At 35.7% G+C, this 18,536-nt stretch overlaps 1 protein-coding gene across 6 annotated transcripts in view; it reads right to left on the reverse strand.

Annotated features, from left to right (window-relative positions):
* The window catches only part of FAM135A (family with sequence similarity 135 member A), a 92,009-nt gene that overhangs the window by 37,838 nt on the left and 35,635 nt on the right, over positions 1-18,536 (reverse strand). For 5 of the 6 annotated variants that reach the window (XM_087775487.1, XM_087775491.1, XM_087775489.1 and 2 more), the window contains 8 exons: positions 13,714-13,793; positions 10,468-10,607; positions 10,281-10,351; positions 9,779-9,952; positions 7,046-7,172; positions 6,538-6,691; positions 3,977-4,054; positions 1,682-1,731 (listed from right to left, as the gene is read on the reverse strand). In XM_087775487.1, the coding sequence (XP_087631613.1) occupies positions 1,682-1,731; positions 3,977-4,054; positions 6,538-6,691; positions 7,046-7,172; positions 9,779-9,952; positions 10,281-10,351; positions 10,468-10,607; positions 13,714-13,793 (874 nt within the window). The remainder of the gene's footprint in view (positions 1-1,681; positions 1,732-3,976; positions 4,055-6,537; positions 6,692-7,045; positions 7,173-9,778; positions 9,953-10,280; positions 10,352-10,467; positions 10,608-13,713; positions 13,794-18,536) is intronic. The other variant, XM_087775488.1, reaches the window with a different exon arrangement.

The following is an 18,536-nucleotide window of genomic DNA, read 5'->3' on the forward strand; positions in this document are numbered from 1 at the left end:
AAAAAAGCGTACTTAGTACGAGTATCTTAGTAAGAATTTTAATTTTAAAAGTAACTTCCAAATGAGAACTGCTTTGTCTAAGTATCAGAATTGAATTAATCTATGTTAAAACACTAACAGATTATTTTATGTTGGTTTAAATATTATCCAGTTGTCTTTAGAATTAGGACTCCTGACCTTAAATTAAAGCAACAATTCCATTTATGGCAACCATAACTGAGTTGCAACTGCTGTATTTTCTAACATGCGAAAATATAGTGTGTCTGAAATCAGGAATCAGCAATCAGAAAACAGAAAATTGATACTTGCTAAGTTAGTCCAAATTTCATACAACTGTAAAAATTTAATAAAGACATCTCCCTTTCAGAAAAGTCACAACTCACAATAACATTTATATGGTGCTACGTATCTACATACACTTTAAACACGCTCAGGAACCAGTCTTACAGTATAGGCTTCCTAGAACCAGATCACACCAAGACAAATTCAGTGTGAAACAAGTTTTTGTTTCTTAACAGTGTACTGTAATCCTGTGATATAGTTTCACACCAGTCAATTGTAGACTACTAGGCTTATGTTCCCTGCCATTTTAGAAAAAAATAGAGTTTTTCAGAAACTCATTGCAAGTATATAAGGCACTGAGGCAAAGGGTTTAAAAAGTAAAGATAGTAAAGAGTCAACTCCAGCAATATTAAAGAACGAGTAGAAAAAAGGATTGCAAATACTGAAACACCAGATTAGTAGGCGAGAGTGGAAATAAGAGGAGGAAGAACTTTTGATGAGAACTGTACAAAAGGACAGAAAGAAAAAAAGGAAAAAATATAAACGTACTTTAGCTAGCTAAGAGAGAAACTATGAAACAAAATATCATAGGTACTGAAAGAATTTACAGAAGCTATGTAAGTGTAAAAAAACTTTTAACATATAAAGTAAGATCATTAGTTGCCCACAGAGCTAACTGTGCTGGCTTTGTCTCCAGTTACACAAATTACATCCTTTTAAAGCCAATATTACATTTCCTTGCAGTTATACTACTACAGTAATGGAAGGTTCTTCAAAAGCTGGGCAGATGGCCCACTCACCAGCAAAACACGGACAATCTTTCAAAAAAGTTGTAAAACCTATGCTTTACACTTCACTGTGACAAGGAAATTAGCTATTCAGCTGGGGCTAGTTCTGTCTAAGGACAGAGTTGGGGAGACAAATCTAAGTAATCTGAAGTAGACAGTGTTTCCTTGAGAATGCAGGGAAAACAGGAGACCACAGCATCAGGACAAGTCCTTCTAGATGAGGGGATGACCTGGAGAATCTGCTTTTGTACAACTCACTATTACTGCTTGACCTTCTATCATTGTCATTTGATACCATCAAAAACAAAGAATTCAAATTACAAACGCAGAAAATTCAAAATGTGATTTTAATATAAGTAACCCACCTTTCTATAATCTTCAGTTTCATAGTATACAAAAGTACTGACACACCAAGCCACCAGATCAATAGTTAAGTTTGAGTCAGTTGAGCAATTTCTCTTTGAATGAGGAGCAGTTGAAATAAGTGTTGGCAAAAAACATACAGGATGTTATCACTGAAACAAACAGTTTATTCCCAAATAGCATATGAAATCAGCAGACTCTACTTTTATAGTTATTTCACTTATTTAATAAATGAAAAAAAATTGTACCTTTACTTCTTCACATAATTCTGTAAGACGAACTTCTACATCTATGTTTTCTGGAAAGATGACAGGACATATCCATGAAAAACGTACTTTCCAAGTTGCAGAATAAAACTAATTACCTCATAAAACAATTTTAAAACATAAAAAGAAAAGAACCCATCAAATAAAACTTGAAGCCATATTAAGTACCACAATTGACTTTAGATCAAGTAAATTATAAACTCCCATTAAAATAATTTCTTACTAATTTCTGAGATTGAGGACAGAACACAAATAATTAAAAAAAAAAAGGTTTGCAACTGAGTATCATGATCACTTGTCATGATGCCTTGTCAAGGATACCAATTTTCCATTCAACATTATCCTTGAAATACTGTAATTTAGATGATACAATTTGCAGATTATCCACTGAGAGCTGCTCAACTATTCAGCAGCAATGTAATCATTCATAACTGAGGCAACACAATTCCTCTTCTACCTCTGATTTTCCAGAGATACCTTATTTCAAGACCATTTTTCTCCAGGTATATTATTTACCTGATTTTCAAGCTACATGAATATAAATACAGTTCTTCAATTGTCTGAGGAATTATATTTTAGTCAAGTAAAACTGTTCATTAACTGATCTTTCTCTCAATAGCTCAATGTTAAGAGCAAATCAATCTTCCATGGTATGGCAGCTTAAACTAGATCTGAACCTTGAATGACTTATTTATAAAGAAAACAGACTTATTCCTTCATTTAAGATATTTTTCCTTGTTAATCATTCCTACCCTACTTAAGGAAATCTGATTAATTAAATAATAATTTAGCACTATGTTTTGATTTCCTTCTACATCTGAGGTACCAGTAACAAGGGAACAATTTATAAACCCTAAAATTGTTTGTAACAAATTTTTTTAATTTAAATTAATTTTTGAAACGCAGTATTAAGGAAAAAACCTACAATGTTTCTTGAAAACATACACCAACAAAACGTGCCTTGAAACCCACACTAACAAATTTAGGATATGGATAATGAACATAGGTTTACAAAACAGCAAGTGTGTTTACTCAACTTGTCTTCAAATGATCCACCCAGATTTGGTAATTATATATTGACTTTCAACTAATTGCATCCATTATACTTAGGTTTAAACTTAATGCCAAGCAAAATAACTCACACAACTCAAAGTTCTGAGAAAATATGCAAATTGCAGAAGTTCTCAGAAACAAGTTTAGAAATGTTTTTGAAAGAAACTACATACACCTATATTACCTAAACAGTACTTGATAGTAATTACTCTGAAAATATATGTAAACAGTTTAAGATATGATACTACTTTTGGTCTGTTTGTGGCCACAAAAATTTTGTCATTAGTGAAAAAATTAAATGGCTTACTTATGAGACACAATACTGATTATTTATCTTTTTTGTCACACTGCAATTGAGAATAGGCTTTGAAGAACATGTAAAACTCTGAAGTCTAAAATCATTATGGAAAATCCCAAACTACAATGTGATAATAAAAAAAAAAAAAAAAAAAGAGAATAGAGACAATCTAAGACAACAGGAAATTAAATATTAACATTCTACAGCACAGCAATAACGTTCACCCAGCAAACATCTGATGCAATTTTGCTGGCTCTGCTAAAAGATAGTTTTGTTTTCTTTTTAAAACAAAACCCAAATGCACTTATAGATGATTAAGCTGGTGACCTACTATGAAACTGAACTGCCATTTTATTCTTTTCCCATCACAAACTTCCTTGTGCTTAAACAGCACTGTTGTCTTTCGTCCAGAATCAGGCCAACACTGACACTTTCCAAAGGGAGAACTGCCCATTTAGATATGGACAAATGCACCTTTGATAATGTCTTGTGTAGTCTTTGGAAGAATCAAGCCTTGAGATACCAGAAGCAACCTGAAAGATTTCTCAGGAACAAAAGGTACTAGTCTTTAATTATCTAAAAAATTGAGTCTGTGATGAATTAAATGACACTATAATTTTTAGCTATTGTATTTAAATGGTGACAACTGACTGAACTCTTCAATAGTTTTTGTTTAGTAAAATAGAACAGAACTAAACCAAAAACCAGTAATAATTTCTCATTTTATTATCTATGTTCAGCCTAGAAATAAGTAGCTCAATTCTGCAGACTTCGTCAGAATTCAACATATGTTCACTATAGCTGAATAGTGAAATAGTGTTCCTGTTTACAAAAGAATATAATATTTTGTATTGTTAATAAGAATATAATATTTTGTATTGTTAATAAAAATCTGAGGGGTTATATCACCTGCTTTGGAAACATACCTAGGTAGGCGTCTCTCTGGGTTCGTGGATATTTTCTTCTGAGAAGGCGTTCATAAAGGACCTGCATGCTGGCCTTGGCTAGTTATAGGGATTGCACACACATCACTAGTTACTACACTCCTTTTTTCATCTGTGATTTATTATTTGCCTTAAAGTTAGTAAAAAGGCTTATTGCTAGCCTAGCAATTAGTGCAGTTAGATCAGTACATGAAAGCATATAATTTTAGTGTAGTTTCTAGATTAGATATCACTCGTGATATACATTAAGCTAGCATTTTTTATTTCCTAAAACCAATAATACTTAAATGCTCAGTTACAGTTATTGAGTCCAACAGTTGTCTGCACATGCTTCTGCAAAATCACTGTCTTGTGTCAAAATTATATGACAGAGCAATAGCAAAGCAAACAGAAGAAACAAAATTAAAGAGATAATCATTTAAAACAAAAAAGTAACGATTCTGGGATTTAAACAGGACTTGAGATTCTCTTCTGCAAAGCCCATTTAAACTTCACACATAAAATCTTCACTATAAAACAGTTTGTTTACTTTAAAAATTAAAAATAAATGCAAGTGACAATTCTGTACTTTGTGAAGTCCAGAGAGCTTCAATTTCTTTACAGACATCACAGAAACACAGGTTTGTTTGGTTTTTTTTAAAATCTTGATGGATTTTAGAAAAATTAGCATTAATGGTAGGCATTAGTTATTTTTCATGAGCAAAAGGTGAGTAATAGTAGCATAATTAATATTTACGTTATTAGTCCTTTTTGTTATATCAATTGTGCCAATCAATATATATACAAAATAACTGAAATAAATGAAAAAAATATTTACAAATAAGAAAATAAAGTAACTCTAGGAAAGACTTAAAACATACACCCCCACCCCCCCGGAAACAAACCGTCAGCAGAATATGTACAGTGAATGTAAATGTGAGTAGTAATTTTCTCTTCATATATTTATTTTGAGCATTTCTGTTCAAGCTTGCATTCCTAAAGGTAAGGTAAATTACCCATAGAAATTACAAAAGGTCTGACTCAAGTTCCACTGAAGCTTATAAAAATGTTTTGGGTGACTTCAATGAGGTTTGAAAGGTACAACCCAATTATGTAACTTAATGGCTGGCTTTTTTCCATTACATATATATTTTGTAGGAATATTTTAGGGGAGTTTAAGGTCCTATCTGAAACATTTAAGTAGCAAGATTTAGTCTAAGCCTATCCTTACAACAATAGTGCCCACAGATTCTATTTGGGAAAAAGCACATTTTGTCCTTAAAAGGAAGACCAAGAGTTGAGTCATTCCTTTAATAGGGTGCTCCCCTCCATACCAAGATTAAGATAACTGACACAGAAATATTCTTTGCACCATAACTGTAGCAGTATTTTAGCTTCTACAAAGAAAACACCTCAGTTTCTGGTATTTTTCTATGCACAGATTTGTAATGCACTCTCCCTCAAAAAAAAAAGAAATTAAAAAAATAGCTTTGTATTTTGTAATATACAAGTGAAACATCCTCTGAATCACTAACTGACCACATCACATTTTTAAAATAGTTTTCATATCTCGACTTCCAACCTTATTGTTTCATAATGCTTAGTTTTGACATTGGTAAAATTAAACAATACAAAAAATCAATAAATGTTTCTACAATCAATGTAAATTCCAAAAGACCTATTTTTCAGATTTAATTAGAACTTTACATGACTAAAAAGGTATATGCTTGATGAGGGAAAAAATCTAAATCATCCTTTATAATGCCAATAGGTTCTCCTTTTTTACTTTCACCGCTCTCCTAGTTCACAAGTTGAGGCTAGGCTCTCTAATGTACCAGCATTCTATAGAAATGTAACATACATTTCTGTACATTTCATGTAATATTTTTACAGTTACTTTTATCAAATGTAGTGACTAGAAGTCCTCATTGTCATAGAACTTAAATTTCTTTCTGTCCTGTAAGAGTTTAATTTTAACTTTATTAAAAGAAATAGCTTCTCTGAAAGCATATTTTAATTACTCAGCTTTATAGAAACAGTTCTTGTCTATTCAGACTTTTTCCTAAGTCTTAGGTAACTAAGTCTGTTTCAAAAGTTAACTACAAATTGAGTCAGCAGCAATTTCTTCTTGTAGGTCTTTTTTCAGATAAGTTTCCATTGTAATATTCTTCTCAAATCAAAGCTTACAGAGTTCCAATTTTTATAGAAATATACAATGTTTCCTTATAACAAACAACCAAGAGCAGCATGCTACTGGATTAAGAATTTCTCTAACTTTCTCACTGCTAAACACAGTAGCTTGAAATAACAGGGGAAATCAAGACCAACAAGAAAAAAAATATATTTGCATAAATTCAGGCTGGAATCTCCTCATTTTATTAGTAATGTGACAGTACTTGTTTCTTTTTTTTTTTTTTCCTTGAGTTATTAAATTCCAGCTCAGTTCGAGCAAAAAGATTTTAGATATACAAGATGTATGAAATTTATGCCAGTTTAGTCTAGAAGAGGGGTATTTTTAATAAACTTTGACAGGAAAGTGATGCATTTTATTAAACTCAACATACCCAGTTCAATTCGGTGAGAAGAGGGGAGCTCCTTTGTTATCATAATGAAATAGCTGTGTAACCCTTTGAAAGCAAGCAGCAAACTGGCACAAAGTGTATAGTGGAAATTATAGGCATGGCTGAGGAAAGACTCTGAAACAACAAAACTGCATCCCTAAAAAAAAGGAAAAAAAAAATGAGGCACATAGTAATTTTGTACAGTAAATGAAGTGTTAACAGAATAAATTGCCTCTTTCCACAAACCTCATCTGTATTTTTGTGATTTTAAATGGATTGCCATATCTTAAAAACAAGGTTAAACACTAAATATTGTCAGCTTTGCATCTGCGTGTTCCTGAAGCATGTTACATAGCCTTTTGGAACAATTTTTCTCATTTCACGTATCATGTGGCACACTGCAGCAAGTCCTACAAGGTTCATTCTTTATCAAGTAATATTTCTGCAGAGAAGATAAAATTAACACTGCCCAACAAAATAAAAATAAAATGTTATACGGATATATTCTTACATCTGCTGATAACTGTTTTGTGTAGTTATTGCCAAAGACCACACTTTCAAGAGAAGGAATCACAGAGTCCCTGTTTTGTGCTGGTGCATTCCTGTTCAACCATGTGTTCTTCACTGGGCGAGGAAAACTGCAAAAAGCACAAATGAACTGATAATTTGAACATACTATGTGTCAAAAATCTATCATAGTTAAAACACTCTTGATATTTTTTTTGAAAAGTAGTGGAAACAAGGACTCTCAGTAATATCCTGGAAGTTCCTAGCATAGTCGGCTGCTCTTTTAAAACCCCTCAGGATGACCCAGATACCTCAGTTAGTCTCTGGTTCTGTGCTAGGCGAGCAGTGCTTCGAAAGCAGTTCTCTTCAAAGCATATCTCCGGCTAGGTGGAGAAATTTAAGAAATTATTACCCTCCACTGTGCTGTTGCCATCTCTCACCATGAAGGTCAGCAGACTCTGTGCCAGGAGATTGCGGCAGCTCTTCCTCATTTTTTCCAATGCAAACCTCAACTATTTTAAACAATATTCCTGGAAGTTTAAACCATACAGATAAATTTTGAACTGTAACAGGTTAAGAGGCATTCATTTCCTGCCAACTTTGCTGTGGGGACTTTACGTCCTAAAAGTAAAGCAGTAGCAAGCGGTTGGAAAGCTGTCACACAAACTGCCGTCGCTGTTTTCCTAAGGGATGCCTTTCCTCTGCCTGCTGAGGAGGAAAGGCTGTCCTGAAGCCCTGGGAGAAGAGAGCATCTTACAACAGTAGCCTTGCGAGGACACAGAGCTAGGAAAAATTAATGAAAGATGAATGAACACAGAAAGTGGGGACTTTTAGATAATGGGCAGAAATAAGCAATGACAGGTTAATAAAAAGAGTAGATTGTACAGGACTCCAGGGCCATAACCAAGTGGAATTATCTCCTCTCTTTCAAGGAAAGTGTTAATACTGGTTGCTCCCGAGAGAAGGAAAACCTGGATGCTACTCTGAAAATGAAGACACTCAAAAAGTGACCCCCGAGGAAAGAAAGGGATGTCAATAATGTGAGCATGACCCGAACAGAGAAGCAAACTATCACCCCAGAAAGCCCAAAGGATGAAGGGGAGTGAAGTCTGCAATGTTCAGGTTTTTCAGAAAGAGGTGCTCCAGAAAAGCAAGCAGGATATGGATATGGCAACTATAAAGTATTTGCTAAGTATTACAATGTGGGATAGCCCAGCTGAAGTAAAGCACTGTAAATTTCTAAGTTTCTTCCTCTCCCCACCCCAAACTAATTGAAAGGACAACTTGGACCCTTAAAATAATTTTATGGACACCAGTAACATTCTACTCTAAAGATAATCGAAGCAGCATGGAAGTTGCTGTTTTGTTTCAATATCTCCTTACACAAGCTGTATCAAGTTGAGGTTTAAAATTAAATAGCATTATTGTATGACCACTTGACACGCCAGAAACAGAGGAAAAATTGTATGAAAAACCTCAAATTTTCTGCAACCTTTTAAAAAGTCAGCGGGGACAAATACATCTCTGGCTGAAAATTAGTAACAAAACCTGTTTTTCATTTTTTCACAATGAAGTGAAGTTTGGCCCTACAGTTATGGGATGAATACAGGGCAAAAGCTTGAATTTCACTTGTGGTACAGTGTGACAACTTACACTCTACATACATGCTGCTACTTTAAGTGCATGATTTTATCAGATGCAGACTTCAACAACAATACTAGCTTAAGATAATTCCCACCTCCTCACTACTTGTTCTTCTCCCAAATAATGCTGTGCCATCCCTTCAGATGTGCCAGTTTAATTACTATATAACCACGCCTAAAACACATCACCAAAACAATCTGACTTGGAGGGGAAAAAAAGACAAAAAAGAAAAAAAGCCAGTTGAATCCTCCAAACCAGCACAGTCCTACTGCACAGAACAGCTGTCTAACATACCTAGAGACACAGCTTTCCATGATGTGAAGACAGGGACAAGCAGCAGGAGTATCTTAAGCTAAAGGTTTGGACATATATAGAAACATAGAATCATATGGCACAGCCTGAATTTGAATATGAAGAAACCTGGGGCAAGTAGCCTGGAGTATTTGAAAACCATGAAAGAAGGCACAGATAGATATGCTAAAGAAAAAGCTGTGTAAAGAATACTTCATATGTGTGACTGACTGTATGGTCCTTTTTCACACTTACTTTTGAGACAGAGAAGCAAGGTAAACAGAGATTGCAAAGGGTGACACAAGTCAAATGAAATACAAAGGCATCAGTAAAAATTAGGCAAAAGCTTTTTTAAAGAGAAAATGAAATTCTCCAGTTCCATTTACTTTAGAAAATGGTACACGCATCATTTGCAGAAATCATTGCCATTACAGTAGTAACTGAAAACTGAAGACAGCTAACAGAAGATGCCTTGTTTGTATTAATGGCACCTGTTAGAGTCACTAACTAGAGCGAGCAGATCTTCCCGATTAAGAAAATGTATAAATATTTATAGATATAAACATACATGTATAAATACAGATATTTATGCATTCCTCCTCTTCTCTGGTCTTGGGTATTATCTCTCTTCTACACTACATACTCTTATTTCTAACAAAAACAAACTCAGAATTTATTCCAGGTAACTTTGAAAACAAGAAGTTTCTCATCCCTTTGGGCCTCCTTCCTAAGTATTCTATTTTTATAACATTTCCATTTGGACACTCAATAATTTAATTGCATTTTATTAACAAGAGATTACCTTATCAATGGCTGATGCAGAGCAACCAAAGAAGCATGGACTATAACCGATACGACAGAAAGGTGGAAGTAATCAAACATAACATTGACATAATGATGAAGGCCCCGGTGTAAGTTAAAGTGCAACTTTAAAGTTCGGCTACTAATTGGCTGTAGTGTGCTCAGGTCATCTGGTCTAAAAAGCAATTAAAACAAAACAACATACAATTAGAACAATCATATTTAAATTGCAAGTTATCGATAACTGACGCAGATAGCAACTTAGCATAGGCCTATACTTTGGAATGCAATCTCCCCCAAGGAAAAAAATATGGGGGAAAAAAAAAAATCAGAATAAGACAAACCAGTTATGAAATCTTAACAGACTTCAGTGCTGGATTTCTTTTTTACCCTCATATATGCCTAATATGAACACATTACGTATATATATAATACAGATTTAATCAGTTTAAAAAGTTAACATATATTGTTGCTTTAATAAAATCTTCTATATTTAAACTTACGAATAGTCTGTATCCGTGAAGTGTAGATCTAATGTTAGCAGAAAATTCATTTCATTAAGAGACTCCTCAATCTAAAAAGAAATTGTAGAAGCACGAAATCTTTTCAGGTCTCTTATTTATACTAATCCAAATTGTACATAACAAAGACTTAATTATCTGAATATAGTAAAGTTGAGTGGCAGATTACCTTCTTCTCATCTAACAGCATTTTTATTTTGAAAATCATCACGTCGTTCACAGAAACTTCCTCATTTTTGTAAAGAATCTGAAATGTTTTACTGCAAACTATATTGTCATGGATTGAAGCAGGAAAGGCAAGATCTGCACCTGAAAAGAGAAGCTAGTATTAATATAATTGGCCTAGAATTTGGAAACCCTGGAGCAGCAAAAAAAAGGAACTATCACTCCTATCAGTTTCATGACCACTATTAAAACTGTAACACCAACAATATCAGCAGCTTCCATTTCAGTCAGCAACTGCTGGAGTTCGAAGGAGCACATTTTGTTTCAAAGAAATATTGTATCAATATTTTTAATGTAATTTGCTTTTAATATAAGTTCTAGACTGAAGAAGTTTTGCTTTGTGCCAAATTGGAGTAAGACATTCCAGGCATCAAAAATTCTAACAAAAATCCTGAAATCTGTCTTGTTTCATCCAGCATTCATGTTGATTTGCAAGGTTTAACCACACTGGGAACTCTTAATTACCTACGGGTGAGGCAAAAGGGTTAAGTGACATATACCACTCCACTGAATTAATCAAGAACAGAGGTAGTTCATTCTTTCCTTCCAGGTCTTTGCATGCTACTCTGGCCAGACCAGTTCCAAGTGCATCACCTGAACCTTGCATTTCTCATTCGATACAACACTTCCGCTTTCAGTCCAGAGGCTGCTTATCAAAAAGAGTTCAGAAAAGTACGATAAATGCTTGGGGAATCCTTTGCCAAAAAAAGGTTAAACGACTTGTGGAATAAATGAGAAAGGGAATGGTTTAAAACAGTTATTGAGGAAATATTTAGCATAATAGCAGGGGGTTATCACACAGGAAATATCATGATGGACACTATCCTGTGGAACAACACATAAAAGAAGATGGAACTTGGAAGAACAAAAGTAACAGAAATACACTTTCTTATCACTCCTCTACTACCAGGTTTAATAATGTTAACCTCTTCCAGAACGCAAAGTCTTAGAAATTGTGTAAATGGGGGTGCAAAACATTTTTTTAAATTCTTTTGATTCTTCTTCATAAATTACTTCAAAGAAATCCACAAAAGAAAAAACAATATCTGCAAAGTTTGCACTTTACAGATTGGAGGTCTACAGGGCTCTGATAGAAAATACCTGCACTTGGTAAATATTCCCACTCTACAATCTTCATAATGTCTTAGTTCAACTTCCCTTCGGAAACCAGAAACAAGTAAAAATACTGGGGTTTGCTGAAGTGCTTTCATACATATCATCAATTTAAGTGTCCTGGACAAAATGCTTACAAAGGCTGAATCATTAAAGGCTAATTGCCCTATATATAATGCCACTTTCAGCTTATATCCATCCGTGTCATCTGTTACAGGTGAAGGGCAGAGCGGGAATGGTTTCAGATGACACGTAATCTGATCTAACTGCACAGCATCAGCAAAAGGGATCTCCCACTCCAGTCCGATACAAAAGAAGTAACGGAGACATGTGGCCGAGGTCCCACTTCCTACACGGTGTCCCACTCTGACTTACAGCCCTCGGTTCTGCTGACTTCAGTGTAACGTGAAACGGCACCCTCAGAAGCGAGAGAGAGGAGTCGAAGAGGAAAAGCTGACGCCAGGAACAGACTGAGCCACATCTACGTGGGGAGCAAGGTCTCACAAATGTGAAGTCAACAAGGCAGAACTACTATTTTTTAAGTCAGCTATGCAGTGACTGACCAAGACTATTTCTAGGCTTTTATCCACACAAAAAGCCACCTCAGCTACGGAGTGGAAATGTAGTGGGGAATTAATTTATTCTTGCATCACAAAAATGGACATCTCATTCCTAACTTGTTTTTTTTTCTTCCTTTTTTTTTTTTCTCCTGAAAACCAGCCATGAGTTTCTCATAGAAGGCAGAATTCAGAACAGCCTCAAATCTGAAAAAACCTCATACAGGCTAGAATTACATACGTTTTTCTTTTAACTTTCTAGAGCATGACTACCTCTCTCCCTTCAAATTACAAGAATGCCAGGAGACCTTCACAAGGCTGGAGCTAAAGCAAGTGGCTTGCCGTATCTTGAAGGCAGAGGTGCTCAGCAAGACCAAGCACGTTCACGTCCACAAGAAGGATAAACTAATGCCCTTTCATTAACCAGCTTGCACCCTTCTTTCCACTTTGTCATGGCACAAACATCACAGTAACTCCCTGATAAACGAAACTGAGACTGATCTAAAAAGGACCCCAGTTTTTGGGTTTGGGTGGGTTTGGTTTTTTTGTGAAACAGCTGCTTGTCAGCTGAATAAGTTCCCCAGTTGAGTTCCCAGGCCAAATCAGACACTTGGGTCAACAGAGCAAAGAGCAATATGAAGACAAGAAAGAGTGGCCAGGGGGAATCACGGGCTAATTTTTTTTTTTTTTTTTTTTTTTGACAGCAGTTCTGAGCTAAACTCACACCAAATTGCAGTCTTAATGTTTACATACTTTATGCCTAGTAATGAGAGACAAAGAAGCTAACGCATACGTCGTAATTTACTAACAAAATTGCAGATTTCTGAAAAAAATAACTGAAGACCATTCTAAAATACACCGTAAAATGGAAAAACTTTTTTTTCAGCTATGTTAAACATAACATTGAGTGACATTATTAAAAAAGTATTGTTTACTAAAGCACCAGTTTAGCAGAGCTAAATTTCCTAAACCACACTAAACTTTGCCTTTTTAGTGGAGTAATCTTGGTTCATAAGAATTATTGATCTATCTATTTCACACAAATCAATTTTCAACTTTGCCACCAGACAACAAGACAGGAAGTCTGAAAATAGCAAGACTGGATCCTTTCAGAGTCGTCTTTTCAGTAAAAAATGGGCTTAGCAATATGTATAAGAGTTTGTATCTGAAGTTCTCCACTACTTTGAGGATATCTATTTAAATGAGATCTGCCCTTGGTCATCTGAATCATGGAAAAGACTGAGCAGATCAGTGGAAAAAACGGAAGACACTAACAATCACCATGTTTTGCTACAGAGGAAAAACAGTAACACAAATTCTGTAATCAACTTTTAAGTCTCATTGCTAAGAACAAGCTAGTTTTTCAGCAGGTCACCATGAAACAACTTACATTTTTATTGTGTTAAAAACAAAATTAAAAACACTTTTATATTAGTTATAACAATGTAAGACAAAAAGCATGCTCCCTTAATTAGCAAGGCAAGATAATGACCTCATTTACTAAAAGTTTTTGCACTTACCAGTTGCATGTAACAAGCTAGCTTCTAATTTGTGTGGAATTCTTGGAGGAATTTTCATAGATGCACGAATCTGGTAAAAGCTAAAGCAAAAGACAGTGATTTGCAACACACGCAGGTCAGTACATCTCATTTACCATATACAGATACATACAATGCCAAAGGCAGGAATGCAGAGTGGGAAGGAGGAACAGTGCAAGGAAGTCTACAAAGCTTAAAACTGTCTTAGCTTGACTCTCCATCCTGTTGGGTTTTTTTTTTCTTTAATCATTAACCAGAGCGGCAGCCAAACATGTGAATAAAAGAAGGAAGCCTCGACACAGAACTAGTCTTGCCATGTCCCACACTCTTGGGGCAAATATTTACAGAGATACATGGTAAACTACACTGGAGAAGTAATATGAATGAAACATCAAGATTGTCAGCTACACTACAACCATCTCAGGAGGATCTACCATGTAGCACACCTACCGGACTGCTATAGCCAGTTCTGCCACTGAAGAAGCTGTTTGTGAAACTGCAGCATGCCCCCCGCCCTCAGGATCCCCAGGAAACACACCGTTTACCAGACACTCTCTACATTGCTTGTGGCCACCAGATATTAAAAAGTGCAAATAAAGGGTCACACTAGGCAAAATATGACAGTACTTGCAGTGTTAAGACATAGTGCTATTGCCTTTATGCTATCAAAGGCAGGAACTGCAGGTTTAAAACCTAAAATTAAAAAAAAAAAAAACAAAACAACACAAAAGTTTGTTTTCTGGGTCTCTGCCCCCATCTTTAAACAGTTTTTAATCCTATTCAGCTCCATACTGTTTCCACCTTTGATTTTCATCTATGAAATCCCTAATTGTCACCCATACTGATTTTATGGAAGTCTTTATGTGACACAAGCACCCATAAGTACACTTAGATGACACGTTCTTTCCATCTCATCCCATTTCAGGTAATTTATTTTTGTCTGGAGGGGTTACCTTCAGCTCCTCAGTGAGCTGACATGACCTACCACACAGCCCCACAAACACTAACACCAACGAAAGGCAGGGAGCAAGAACATTCTTCACAAGTAGAGAGTTGGAAGACAAAAATGCCTTTTTAGGCAGAAGCATGGTCGTACATGCCCTTGTGAGTATGCAATTTGCCCTTTGTATGCCACTCATGGTGCATGCCCAGTCACAGTCTTATGGCTCATTTTCATCATCCCCACTATCCAAATCCAAACTACTCTATCTATTGTGTTGTTCTGATTTTGGCTTCTAACACTTAAACTAAAACTGACCATCCAGGACTTCGCTAGCAACTGATGCCACTGTGTACTAGCCTAACAATCAACCAATAAAAAAGTTCTTAATTTAATCCTTCCACAAAATTAAAAAATCAGCTTTAGTCTGGTCAAAGCCGTATGTCAAAGAATGCTTTATAATAGAAGATACTTAATGAACGAGCGATATTGCTAGAGATAAGAGATGACAGCAAAATGACTCCTACCTTTTAAAAATCCAATAAAACTTAACCTATTGTAAACTAATAATTATATATTTTGTTTTTAGAAACCCACAGGTCAAACATGATTCCATATACACTTCTTAACTGATTCATAAACAGTAAAGGAATTAATTTTGTATTGGATTAAAAAAAAAAATCAACATTAAGATTTCACTGTTGTCTTCTCCAAGAGTGTAAGGACTTGAGGAGATCACGAGAGCCCTTTCAACATCAATCCACGAGGATGCAATCTAGTACACTCATGTACTCCTTTTCTCTGGGTCAGATGTGACTTCCATCATTCAATTAGTTACTCATTTCACCTGTACTGAAGACACATGATACATCATAATGTGTAATAGCCTCAGCAAGGAGATAGTTTCCACCAGCCCCAGATTCACAGTGTCATTTCTGGATCCACAGTAAACATTTCTCAAGAGCCTGACACTCTACCACTACAAGCTGCATCTCTGCATGATCCAAATGACTACCCTGTCATGGCAAAGCATACTGCTTTTTACTTCAGGTATTAAGAAAAGAATGCAGTATCATTGGTATGGTTTATATTAAATATTACATCTCAGTAGTTCAGAGACAGGCCAGATATTTTACTTTATCTCACCCTAACATTCTATCAAACTGGGTTGCTTTATTAGACTTAAAAATATCCAAAATCTGCATCATTCTCAGTTCATGTTTAGAACCACATGACAGCTCTACAGAGCACAACTTTAATTAAGGCTTAACAACTTCACCGAATGTGGATAGATCAATGAACTAGGACTATAACAAGGTAAAATGAAAGGCAAAGGCACAGTAAAAACTGTGCACTGAACAGAAAAAAGGTGCAATGTGATATTCCTATTACTTAATGCAATAAGACTTGTTTGCCCTAAAGATGCTATTAAGTGATTCTTTACAATCTGGGCCTCAAAGAAAGCAATCAATAGAATTGTTCATGTTTAGAATGTAATTTGTGAAACCAAAAGGCTGTTAGGACATCCTTTCTTTTCATATTATTACTTGCTAGCAATTAATCAAAAGCAGATTATTCTACCTTTTATCCAGTAAAGCCTTTACCTGCCTGATATATTTTAATTTGGGTTAATGGGGAGATGAAGGTGTATTGTTTGCTTGTTTGAGACAGGTGGCTTTGATTTTCAGCAGATGTATACTTTAAGCAGTTTATAACATAAAACATTCACCTGTTAATCTGAATAATAAAATTCTGTAGGAGTTCAGCTCAGGGCAAATATGTAAACATTAATTCAAAATCTTGTGCATAGATCTTTGAAACAATTATTTAACTGCGTCAAGATATTTAAATAAGAAAAACAACCTCCTACACAGTATTTACCCCAATTATTCACTGCCATTTATCTTTAAATGCTGTATATATTAAGGATCTATCTGCAAATGAAGAGCTATGATACTGAAATAGGGTACTTTATTCACAAAGGAATTGCATTTGTAATACATAAAATAAGAAAATGGTTTCTGAAGTTAAGATATACATTCCTCATTTGACAGCAAATTTTAAAAGAAAAAAGAAAAAGAAAAAAAAAAAAAGCATCAAGCCTCATCACTCTCTTCCCCCCAAGCCCTGCCTTCCTCATCTTCCTTCCATCTCTGGTTCAACACATTAATATATTTGTATTGCATTGTTTCCTTTTCTATTAAAAAAAAAATCAAAACAAAAGCAACTCACTTTCAACTGTTTCCCAGCTGTACCATAAACACTGCTTAGTTCTCCTATACACAACAACTGACCCATAAACCCAATCTGTTCTGCTGTATCTGCTTCGGCCTCCGCATAACAATTCAATAGGTGAGTAACAAGTCCTTGATACTGCATTCAATTATCCCAAATATCCTTAAAATACTCTGTAAATAAGATCTGAATACAATCAACTCTCCATTATCTTATGGAATGAGAGAAGGAAGGTACCCTGGGTAGTGGAAAACCCCAGACAATAACAATTCTACAGAACATGCCACTGATGGCACAGCAAATGTGCCCAGATAGATGAAGTAGCTTGGGTCTACCAAAGCTTTCAAACCCCAGTCCAGCATCTTCCAAGAGGCGGCACATGCAGACCTAATAAGGCAGCTGCAGGCTTAGTACTGCAATTTTTCAGAGGGTATAACAGCTTTGGTCCATGAGTGTGGCTATACTAAAATGCCTTCCTGAAGCCCACAGGAACGGAGAATACAGTACGAACATTTCAGCAGCACGGCCTGTGCTAAAGCAAAATCAGTAAGATTCGCATGCCCAACCTCGGAAGTCAGAAATATTTTGAAGAAGATGCTTTAAAGTTACTCTCCCTCTTTGAAGAAAAGAATCAATGGTATTCAGAAAGGTGGTATACTGTAAGAACACACATTAATCACCCGTGGAAACAGTAGTATCCATCAGTGTAAGGACGTTTTGCTATCTGTTGCTCCATTAGCTGAAGCAGGATAGCTGAGTATTTCACTAAACAGAGAATATAAAAACAGAAATATCACAAAGAAATGTAATTTACAATATGATGAAAAAAATGCACTAAAAAAATGGAGCAGAAGCAAGAACCTGACATGCAGTAGTTGCTAAATTACCCTGATAGATTATGCTGTGATGTTTAGAACCACCACCTGACGATTCAGCAAGATGCATTTGGATCATCTTTGATGATACAACTATGGTTTGGCATTTTAAAAGCCTAGGCTACAATGGCAGCTAATGAAGTAGTCTTAACGTGAGTCACTACAGTACGGGCAGTGCAGGGAACAGATGTGGGATGAACAGCAGACTGACAGTTGGATGAAGGTCTGATATCACACACAGAAAAGATTTTGAGTGAGTCTTTAGCACCATTTTGTTACGACAATAAGCAGGTTAAAACTGCTTGATGTTCATGCTGCTGAGGTAAGAGTGATTTGAAGGACAGTCTCCAAAGGGAGACTGAGCCAACTGAGACTTAAGGATACTTAAACATTGGAACAGATTGTCCAGGTAAGTTGTGGAATCTCCACCCATGGAGGCTTTCAAGAGCTGAGGGGACAGAGTTCCAAGCAACATGGTTTTGATCCAGTGTGACCGACCCTGCTTTCAGCATGAGGGTGAACTACATGACATGCTACTATCCCTTCCACCCTGAATACTGATTACTGAATACTGTATACTGAATACTGTAGTCCCAGAGGTTAAAGGAAACCTATAAAACAGGGTTCAGCAATTTACAACATGGTGACCGAAAGGCAACACAGCAAGAAGTGCGTACAGTTGGGAGGTGGCACACACAACAAGTTGGAGAGACATCTGTGAATAGAGCATATTCCAGCTCCTGCCTTTCCTGAGT

The sequence above is a fragment of the Nipponia nippon genome, unplaced genomic scaffold (genome assembly GCF_047370975.1).
Source record: "Nipponia nippon isolate SJK-2023a ecotype South Korea unplaced genomic scaffold, ASM4737097v1 scaffold_4, whole genome shotgun sequence".
Taxonomy (NCBI): domain Eukaryota; kingdom Metazoa; phylum Chordata; class Aves; order Pelecaniformes; family Threskiornithidae; genus Nipponia; species Nipponia nippon.